Below are 10,920 nucleotides of genomic sequence, written 5' to 3' on the forward strand. Positions count from 1 at the left end.
TATCATAATGGAATAGAGCATGAAGGATGTCATGATGTCTAGTCTAATTTACATATTGTTAATCATGAACTATACCCCTAATCTGCTTAAGAATTTTGGCAGTTAGAAAAGAGAGTTGAAGTAGATAATCTCTTAAGGATAAAAACACACTATAGCTCGATCCTCATTCCTTTTAGATCAACCAAGTTCTCATAAGGTCAATTTTGAAAGTTCGATTTTATTTATTTTTACAAAACTTACTACACAGTCTTTATTCCATAAGCATTAAAAAGAAAATGGCACTGTAAGCATTGAAAAGAAAATGCCAGCTATCATAATCTATTTTTGAGTTATCCCTAAATTCATTTCCTTTTCTTCAAAAAAAAAAAAGCAATGCTATTTTGAACAGCACTATTCTCCTTTTCCTGTGTGTGCTGGGGCAGGGAAGATTTTTTCTCTACCAAAAGATTATTTATCAACCAATGTAACTTGAGAAATAAAAATGAAATGCATGCACACCTCCAAATGAGCAAATAGTGACAGTGGATAACGAGCACCAACAAAACAAAACACCAAAAGGCAAAGTTCCAAGGGTTAAAATTTGAGGATATGAATAAGAGGACGCGAGATGATCTACATACTTCAAAAAAAAAAAAATGTTGATAGCACGGGGCCAAGACATTCTAGACCTTTGTTTCTATTTTCAATAATTCATGAAATTGCGAATCTTTCAAGAAATTAAAAATTAAAATTTTTAAAGTTTTAAGAAATTGATGAGATCAAAAATGAGTTATAACAGCACATAAAAGAAGCAACAGAATTAGTGGAAGAGCATAATGCGTGTAAAATACATACAATCTCACTGGACAAACTCCCAAAAGCAAATTGTATAGCGAAATCCAAGCATGAACTACTTACAGAAAACAGAAAATACACATAAAACAATGGAAGTACCATGCAAAAGAGATGCCACAACCCACTTTTCATGAATGCAATAACCATTTAAAATTCAATTCAAACTCAATTTGTGATCAGCACCTAAATAGCCTGGTATAGTGTTGCTTAGAAGGTTATGAGGTCGTCTTTAGAAGATTGCTGTTTCTTTGGGTCATGCACAACTTGGGATGTACCCCCACCCTTCTTACCAAAGATCATTTCATCAAGATCATCCATCATGTCATCATTGCTCCCTCCATGAGTCCCACCTCGTGAACCTGCAGGTTTCCTGACCAACGCATCTTCTTTCGCATGAACAGGTGAATCAGGCTCGACAGCAACAGGAATCATAGCAGGTTCAGGTATAACTGGAACCACTGATGGGGCTTTTAACTCTTCATACTTGGAGAGAACTTTCTGGATCTCGTCATTCACATTCAAAGCTTCAAAAAGCAGGGCCTCATTGTCTCCAGCCTTCTCAATGATTCTTTGCACAGTCAATTGTGACTGCCGACACTGATGGACTAGTGTAGTCGTCAAATCATCCTGCCAATCAAAACAAAGCATTCTGTAACTGAGATCTCAAACAAGAATTACTTGTTGCTCAACTTCTGAAATAGATTTCCCAAGTGAACCAAACCCTGCCCCAAACCAAAACAAGCATCATCATCTCTGCTAACATAAACAAAATTCCATCATGGATACTTAGAACAGGAAAACAACAATAAACCAAGTCGCTTCTTGAAACAGAGGAATTAAGGAAATCAGCATGCACACCAAGATAAATGAAAAGGCTATAGCATGGCAAGTGTTGGACAACAATCTTGGAGGATTTGCATACAGATAGATGTGAATCATTAGCCATTCTCTAGGTTTAACATGGCATCAACAACTTGTAGTTTAACATAGTATGAAGCACCATTAACTACTTTTGCAGCCTCCCGGCCCTTCCATAAACTTGGTTCACTGATCAGAATTCTTACTGAAAGTTATTGTTAATGCAAAGCTTTTTGTTTTTATGAGATGGTATTTTAGCGCATCTGTTCACCACCTAGTATGAATACACAAATTCAATTAACACAGCAATACGTTTTAGAATTAAGGGAGAATATGCAAGTTGCAGGAAAAGAGACAGACTGTTCAATAAACCAAAATAAAACAAGTAAATTTCGCAAGTTCTCTTGATAATAGACAACTATTTGAAAGTACCAGAATTACAGAGAGAGAAATTTGGTCCTAATTAAGATATCATACATTACTTTTCTTCAACCACCTTATGCAGCCGCAACACGTATTGGAAAAAAAATAAAAAATTTAAAGGACAAGATGCTAGGTGGAAGATGGTAAATCAAAAAACTTCAGGGAGGTTCATGATCTTGAGATATTGCAATGTATGCTCCACTCTTTATCTGTTAGGACATGTGCAGTACAACAGGTTAAAGGAATACAGGATTAAGGAAAAATGGCCAGATATTGTGGAAGACAAATGGAAAGCAAAATTCTCCACTGAATAATGTCCGTTCTTTTATTTTATCTGATAGGCAATCCCAGCCATCCTGGTGGAAACTGGCATATTTCCCGCTTCAAATTACTGCAAATCATGTTGACCCAATCCTTATAAAATATAATAACTATGCACTTCGAGAGAAATCACACCCAATGACACATCCTTGTAGAGACAGGAGACAGGAACAGCCTCCTCTAGTATGCTTACCTTTTTGAACAGTTACAAACATTTATGTTTACATTTTTCAAAGGTACTCGCTATTTTTTATCATCAAAATTAAATAGAAAATTTTCAATATTTAACTTATTGATCTTATTTTTTAGTTTTGACCAAATTGAATTAATGGATCCAAAACTGACATGAAAAGAATTGAGTGTTGATACAGCCTCTACATTTAGCCACGTTCTTGCCCCTCCTAGAATTTTGTTCAAAATTCACCACTAATCAAACAATTATTTGTCAACAACTAAGACTCCTCATCTGATTGGTGAAGATGAGTTTTCTATTTTTGCATCATAAACCAGTACAACATTATACCCCAAAATTCAAACAAACTAATATTTAAATCAATTCATGCATGCATGCTCTTGAAACAGGGTGGGGGGGGTGAGAAGCAGTATTAACTTGGGAAAGTTTATTCCCACTTGTTTATCTAAAATGATTAATTTGACAGCAAACAGTCAGACTATGGGGGGCTACGAATCAGCAATCTTTTGAATTTTTCCCTGCTTTCTACCATCTCAACTGCAAGAAGCAAATGTAAATAAAAACTGAAAGCAGCTAAACTAATGTCTTGGAACATTTACTCATTTCATTTCTATTTTATAACAGCTATGAACTTACATCAACAATTGCCTGCTGTTTCTAATGGGTCATCTGGGTCCCTATCCTCAAAATTTTTCATTGCTGTTTACATAAGGGTTCACTATTAACAGTAGATTCTGTTCGATTAGTTGTACAGCATCAACTGACATTTTGCCAAGTTCTGTTAATAATTTGTTTAATAACAGCAAAATTTATTAAGCAAGGCCACTCTTTAAACATAATTGTAACCTAATACACAGATGAAAATTAAATTCTCTTCATTGAATTCAAAGACACGGGAGAAACAAAGAGAATTATATAATGAAGAGAATAGAGATTGTAAAGACTTTTATTTTATTTGATGGGGAAAAAAAAAACCCTTAATGATCTTTCCTCTTTCATTTTTTCTCCATCCAACCAAAAACAGGTAAATTCATAGGGATCTGGACGGCAAAACATATGCAGATAGATCTACACATGTATGCTCCTATTGGTTGCCTCTCTAAAAAAAATAAGAAGAAAACACAGCATTTCCCACTCTCACTAGTCCAGCTTAATGAATGCAATGTCTGTCAGACATTCTCATTCTTCTGAGGCAATTTTGATTCAGCTCAAGACACCAAATTTGATATAGTTAACTCAACAATAATTTCCTCCAGGCCGGTTTGGAGGAAACTTCATCCTATCCATAGGTGTCATGTTACCATGTATCAAGCATCATTAATTGTGTTTTTAAATGAATCTTTTCTCTAACCAATTTTTTATTGCTTGATAGATCTTTTATTTCCATCCTAAGTCTATGATTTTTTCTCACGCAAGCTTTCTCCAACCCGGGTAGGGAAAAAATTATTGTCCTAGCTAACCAGTCAGCGAAAAAAGTTTCCATATGAGAAGTGGGCTGATTATAACAATATGATTGCATTGGAAACATTTTCAGAGATGACCTTGGACAAACACATTAACATCACACAGTGAAAAAACCCAAAACTACCACTTTTTCACATGAGCTTTAAGAATTATGTCAACATCAAATACTAAGAACTCGCATATGCATGTTGTCATCCCTGCCCCCAACTGCTAAGAATCCCTAAACTTAAACCAATTTTAAGAGTCCTGTTTTAATGCAAAAGAAATCAATTTGAACATCAAAAATATATACACACATGTTACAAGTGCAAAACATGGAAGCTCAGGATTCCATGTTATTATTCTGTCCTTCCTTCCAGTGGTACTGTTACTTTGCTGCCATTGCTGAAATTGGCACAAACAACACTGATTCTTCTATTGAATCAGTCCTTGTCAGGTCTATGTGTGTTAATACTTGCTCCAACATGCCTTTTTATAATGATATACATCTCGACCCATGTATGTATACGTAGATGGTTGTATGGTATAATATGATGGAGTTGACACACTGGGTTATATTGAAGCTATGGTATGAGAAACACATAGTAGCATTATTTTAAGCAGGTTGACAGTTGTTGGGATAGATTGAGAATGTTTAGAGGGTGTTAAACAAAAAATAAAAGTACAAATAGGAGGCTAAGACAGAAAAACAACAAGCTGGGGCCTCTAAACAGAGCTATCTATTTCTACAATAGACACACACATAAACAAACAGAGCTGCTCTCACTCTCCCTCCCTCCCTCCCTCTCTCTCTCTACATGTGTTTATTTCCCCTCAATCCTCAATGCCTTCTACAATTCCCATTTCCGAAAAAGAATTGAAAATCACATTTCAATTGCAAACAATTAAGAATTTTTAAAATTTTGAAAAGTAAATATATGTTTATATTAAAAACACACAAAAATTAAGAGATAATGCGAAAATACTCAACCATATCTCCATGGTTGTTAAACTTGCATTTTGACATGTACAGTTTAACAAGGTTCTAGAAATGATAAAACTTGTCGCCATGCTCATAAAACTGAGTCAGCCAGGAACTGAAGCAAAATCAGTATTTAAAAAGTTGGAATTGTTAAAATCACTAATAGAATTGCAATGATAACAAGTCTACATTTTGTCAGTCTTTAGTATCTTATAAATGAATAAAGTAATTATTCATTTTAATTGGTGACATTTGGCTTCTTTTGGAGGACTTGAGTCATTAGGGATGACATTGCAATGAGCACCACCAATTGATTTTAAAACAACAAAAAAATGAATTTATCAATAAGATTTCAAGTTTTACTTTTTTTTTTCTTTCTAAATCAAAATTTTATTAAATAGTTATTATATCATCAAAATCTAAAAGGAAAATTTGATGCAGACCCCAAAATAATAAATAAATAAATATGCAAAGTTATGCATTCACCATGGAAATAAGTCCACAAAAAGTTGTCTACATGCAACCAAAAATACCAGCAAAGACCAACATAATTGCTTTGGCATTTACATAGATAAGACCGACTGTTTCTATAAGGTTTTTCTTTCTTCAACCTTTTCCTTTTTTAAGTGGTTTGCTTGTTCCTGCATTCAAATTGGAAATCCTAGATTCTAAGAAAAACGGACCAACTTATAAAGAATTTTCTCCATTGTCAATATAAAATTAAGAAATTAGAAATGTTCTATTTTTTCTTTGAGTAACATGTTACATCTGAACATGATATTCTTGTTTTTAATAATCCACTTAAAAAAGCCCACTCAAAAATAGCCTTATTTTTTCACAATTTAGCAGGCCTAAGTATGGTTAGATAAGTCAATTTAGGTTGTGTGTTACTTTTCAGAAAATAGTTTTTTATGGTTTTTGTCTCTTGTTTTCTTATTTATTCTAAAGAGATTTTTCCATAGAAAAATAAGGAAACATGTTTATTAAATACATGTTTTTTTCAAAATAGAAAACAAGTGCCTTATTTGGCTTAAATTAAAAATATGAAAAGGAATGAACACATAACATTAGGTTAACCAAACAAGGCTCTTATTTTTATTGTGGCTAATTTGGAAAACAACTATTTTTGTGTTTTCCAATTTTATGAAAAAGTGGAGAATTAGAAAACAAAATGTTTCTAAGAAATCAATTTTCATTTTCAGTCAGTAGACACATTTTCTTTAGTTTTCTATTTCTGAGAAAAAAAATTCTGCAAAACTGAAAAAATTTTCACAAGTAAACACAACTTTAATATCTTTAGAATGTTAGTTAGTTTACCAAAGTCAAGTGAAAGTAAAAGAACAAAAGAATTCATACACAAACAATAAGAAGTGTTTAGGCATCTCATATTTGTAGGATTATAGAGCTATTTTTTTATCTAATCAAAATCAATACATCCACACCAAATTAATTGGATATCAAAACTTGTAAGATAATAAGTACCTGTAATGCATCTTGTTGAGGTGAAGAGGACAACACTGTAGCGAGAAGCTCTACGCTGTTTCTTGCCACATCAAATGCTTCCTTTGTCTGTTCAGCTGTAAAGCTTTGCAGAGGAATATCATACTCAATGTGCTGTGCAAGACTAGTATCCACTTCTGGTGCCGACACAGAACGAGGTGGGGTGAAGATAGGCACTAAACTCTCATTGTCACGACCAGGGAACCGGATACCCCTTGATTTTAAACTCTTTAGAACAAAACGAACAAGTCAAGAAACAATAATGGTTCAAGAATTCATAAATCTGCACTAACCAAAGGACTACGTGAATTTATCTTCTATAGAAACACTGCAAAACAAAGCACCTGCATAATTTTCATCTGTGATCCATAAGACAATTTATTTCCACAAATATTCAAAGCAAACAAATGCTCTGCCAAATTAAATATGGAACAGTTCATTTAACTTCTATGGGTGAATTTTAGCATATTTACCCAGTCAACTTATTTTGATTTTGTGACTCCCTCCCTTTCAACCAAGATTGTTAGGGCTAAGAATCATATTTCATCAAGCAGACAACTCTCTATGATATACTCTATAAAAAGGCTGACAGCCAAATAAAACCAACATCCAATATATCAATCCAAGTAATAGGAACTAATAGGAGATTGGGGAGGGGGGGGAGCTGAACTTGAGACAACTATTAACATTAAATAATATTTTGTTGCTAGCAAGCCAAAAGACAATTGAGAATAGAACATTCCTTTTCTTTACCAAACATTCAAAAAGTGAAATCACTAAGAAACAAAAAGTACCTTGTATGTTTCTTCAAAAACAGGTAAATAGCGCAGTTCACTGGTTGACTCTCCCCATGCTTCAATGAGCAATAGAGCTTTATTCCTATTATTGACGACAGTCTGAGGATCATCAATCAACTTTACCATTTCATCAAGAACCCTCTCAGCCGCCACCTCTGAGAAAGCCTTCTCACAATTCTTAGCACATGTTTCAAGTAACACTAAGGCTAAATACTGTACCCTAGCATTTTTTATCATGATCCTCTTCTTTATGCCACGAATCAATTCAACACTACTAACTTTTTCATGATCGATCATGTCACAGATATCAAGATTCATGGCCCAATCAGGCTCATCAAGCGTCTCTGCAGTGGCATCCTCGACAAGTTTATCGGCTTGGTTAGGACCTTGTAATAGCTCCTTCACCTTGAAGCTCATTGAGCTCATGCCTGCACTCATCTTTCGACCCACCTCGGCACCTCCAATCTTGAGGCGTTCGCCAAAAGCACTGACCTTCTCCATCAAATTGTCACTCATCTTCGCAGCCTTTTCCAAACCCTAAGATCAAGTCTTCAAATTGTTGTCCTGAAAGCCCAATAACCGACATAAACCAGAACAAAACCACGATACATCAAGTAGCAGAGAGCAAAAGGGAAAACAAAAGCGAGTTTTTCACCTTTTGAAGTAACACGAAACAGAAAAGTATTCAAAATTTGACTTCTTTCTTTGCCTTATATTTTTCCGCTTGAGAGAATCATCTAATTAGAGAATATTAGGAGAGAGAGGACGACAGATTTGTTTGGGTGGCAGTTCTCTTCTCTGGGGGGGGGGGGGGAGTAGAGTCAACTCAACTATCTTTCAAAGTTTGATCAAAATTCAAGCTTTCTCAATTTTCTCTGAAACCAAACAAATATAGAAGACTGAGAAATCCAAAAAAAAAAACCCTCAAAATTCTGTTACTTTAATTTGATGAGCTGAGCATATACAAGAACTCAGACATGATCAGATCAAATTAAAGACCACAATCTGAAAGATAAACCTAACCTATTTTATTATTCCCATTTAAGAAAAATAAAAGGATAGATTACCTTAGCAGTTTGTTGTTGTTGTTGTTGTTGTTGAGTCTGTTTCTGTAAAGACTTGACGATGATGATCTTTCGAAGGACCTTCTGTTTGTTTCAGTCTGTGTTAACGTGCAAAGAAAATTAACATAATAATATTTCAGTTATTTTAAGGTATTTTAAGGTATTTTTCGTTTACTTCTCCCACTGCTTAGATTGTTTTTTTTTTTTTTTTTTCCTTCTGCTTATAAGGGAATTTATACCCTACAGCGGCCCACATTACTTTTTCAAGGAACTTCACCGGAGGCCGTCCTCCTTTTCATTTTTCTTTCTTTCAAAATCGATGACCTCTATTCAAATCTTCTTTATATTCAATTCTAATGAAAATGAAAATGTAGGAAAATTTTATATCTTTACACCTAAAATAAAAAAATACATTCAGTCATACAAATCAATAATTATTCATGACAAAAATAGAAAATTAAATTGAAATCAATGGAATTAACTTAAATAAAAAAATTCTTGATTAGTTAAAGAGTTAAAAGACAATAAATCAATCAATTAAGTAATTAAAAATACTAATAGACAAAAGAAAGAGCAATTAATCAACAAGGTTTAAACTAGGAATGTTTAAAAAAATTGACTAACCGATTACACCAAAAAAACCAAGAAAAAATTAACCCAAAAAATCAAACCGATAAAAAAAACCGAATAAACCAATTAAAAAATAAAAAATCATCCGATCCAGTTCGGTTTCAGTTTAAAAAAGCTTAAATTGATTAAACCGGACAAAACCAAACCGATTTAATTAAATCTAATTAACTTAAAAAAAAAGTATAAAAAGAATCATCACTAACCCTAAATCACTTTCCTCCTTTCCAGCCGCCACCCCCCACCCTTTCCCCCTTTCTAGCCCTTCCCTTTTTCCCTTTCCCAACCCCCCTGCTCATGCAGAAAGTCTGGGTTGTATGATAAGAATAAAACAAAGAAGAGGATATAGGAAGCGAGTGAACAATGGTCTATGCCAGACAATTAAGTCTAAAGAGCAAAAATCAATACTAATCCAAGTTGTTGGTTGCTTTTCTTATTGTTCTTATACCTTAAAGGCTCCTTTATGCCTGCTAGTTGCTTTTTTAAAATTTTTAAGTGATTGCTGTGATTAATAACTCAATGATTAATATTTGACATCAAATTTTTCTTTGATTTAACTCAGTGTCATGATGAAGATTAATTTATCTAAATACCATCTCTTGCCCACATCTGACTTCATTATTTCTATAATTAAGGAATCTCATTCCAGCACTCACGAAGGCCTCCACAAATCTTCATTGGTTTTCTAGTTTTTTTGGTTTTTTATGCTAAAAAACCGACTTGAACTGAACAAAACCAGTTCGGTTTGATTCGATTCTCGGTTCAGTCCGGTTTTTTCTGGTTCAGTTGAATTTTTGGGTTAAAATCATATCAAACCGGACTGTGAACACCCTTAGTTTAAACACACGTGGATAACTAAAAATATAATTCTATTTAGAGCAATAATTCTCAATAAAATAATCAATCAGAAGTCATAAACCAACTTAGAATTCATATGAATATCAATAAAAAAAGAGTTTAGTTTGTATTTAAGATTTGATAAACATATGTATCTAATAACGATTTTTGTATACTATTAGAATAACACATGTGATTAGGATTTGAACTCTATGACAATATAAATAGGTTCGTATACTATTGTAACAATGATCAACCCTGCAAATATTAAATTATATAATTCAATTTATTTATCTTTTTTCTTATAAGGTTTTTTTTTTGCTTTTATTATAGTTTTCATTTATCATTCTAGTACATTTAAATTCCTGCAATTTATTTCATTATACTCATGTTATTTCTACACAATAATGCTTTTGAGAAATAACATCTCTATCATAGGTATCCTATGTAAAATTAATTAACAACATATATATTGGCATGTCTAGCTAGACAAGATTCAATATACATTCTAGTTAATAAACATATCTTCAAAAAAAAAAAAAATTATCCATGCAATATTGAATGAATAGTCAAAGTGAGCAATTAAGAGAGGTCGACTTTTTAGCTATGAAAAGTCTAATAAACCACCAACTCCTCATGTTTTAGAAAGTGAACTAGTATTAAAGGTGTTTAAAGTTGGGTCTTTATCATTTAATCCACCATTATAACACATAATTACATTTATATACACTTTTAATATTCATATATTATCCCTTATGTTTTCATCGATTCCAATAAGGTCATCTCCATTAATTATAAATGGGCATGTTGGTGTATTGCCTTGTAAGAATATTTGGATATTAATGGTGATGACCTTATTGGAATCGATGAAAACATAAAGGATAATATTTGGATATTAAAAGTCTATATAAATATAATTTTGTGTTATAATTGTGGATTAAATGATGAAGACTCATCTTTAAGCATCTTTAGACTGTGTTTGTTTTCTGGAAAATAGTTTTCGGGAAATCACTTTCCAAACTTTCCTGTGTTTGTTTGTCA

General features: G+C 33.1%; 1 protein-coding gene across 2 annotated transcripts; it reads right to left on the bottom strand.

The window, feature by feature from the left end:
• Positions 1–782: 782 nt before the first annotated feature.
• LOC118042931 (TOM1-like protein 1) lies at positions 783–8,589 on the bottom strand. Of its 2 annotated transcripts, XM_035050699.2 has the most exons (5): positions 8,419–8,589; positions 8,007–8,226; positions 7,349–7,915; positions 6,537–6,782; positions 783–1,461 (listed from the first exon to the last, which is right to left on the bottom strand). In XM_035050699.2, exons 3-5 carry the CDS (start codon positions 7,865–7,867, stop codon positions 1,042–1,044), a joined length of 1,185 nt encoding a protein of 394 aa, XP_034906590.1. In that variant the 5' UTR covers positions 7,868–7,915; positions 8,007–8,226; positions 8,419–8,589; the 3' UTR covers positions 783–1,041. The 2 variants fall into 2 exon arrangements, with proteins under 2 accessions (XP_034906590.1, XP_034906589.1); XM_035050698.2 differs by lacking the exon at positions 8,007–8,226.
• Positions 8,590–10,920: the final 2,331 nt, after the last annotated feature.

The sequence above is a fragment of the Populus alba genome, chromosome 19 (assembly GCF_005239225.2).
Source record: "Populus alba chromosome 19, ASM523922v2, whole genome shotgun sequence".
In the NCBI taxonomy this organism is placed as follows: domain Eukaryota; kingdom Viridiplantae; phylum Streptophyta; class Magnoliopsida; order Malpighiales; family Salicaceae; genus Populus; species Populus alba.

Coding starts and splice junctions, on each gene's coding strand:
- LOC118042931 (XM_035050698.2), bottom strand. CDS start 7,867: ATGAGTGACAATTTGATGGAGAAGGTCAGTGCTTTTGGCGAACGCCTC. Junction 6,783..7,348: donor TTTTTGAAGAAACATACAAG/GTACTTTTTGTT, acceptor TTTGTTCTAAAG/AGTTTAAAATCAAGGGGTAT. Junction 1,462..6,536: donor CTCAACAAGATGCATTACAG/GTACTTATTATC, acceptor TTTGATTGGCAG/GATGATTTGACGACTACACT.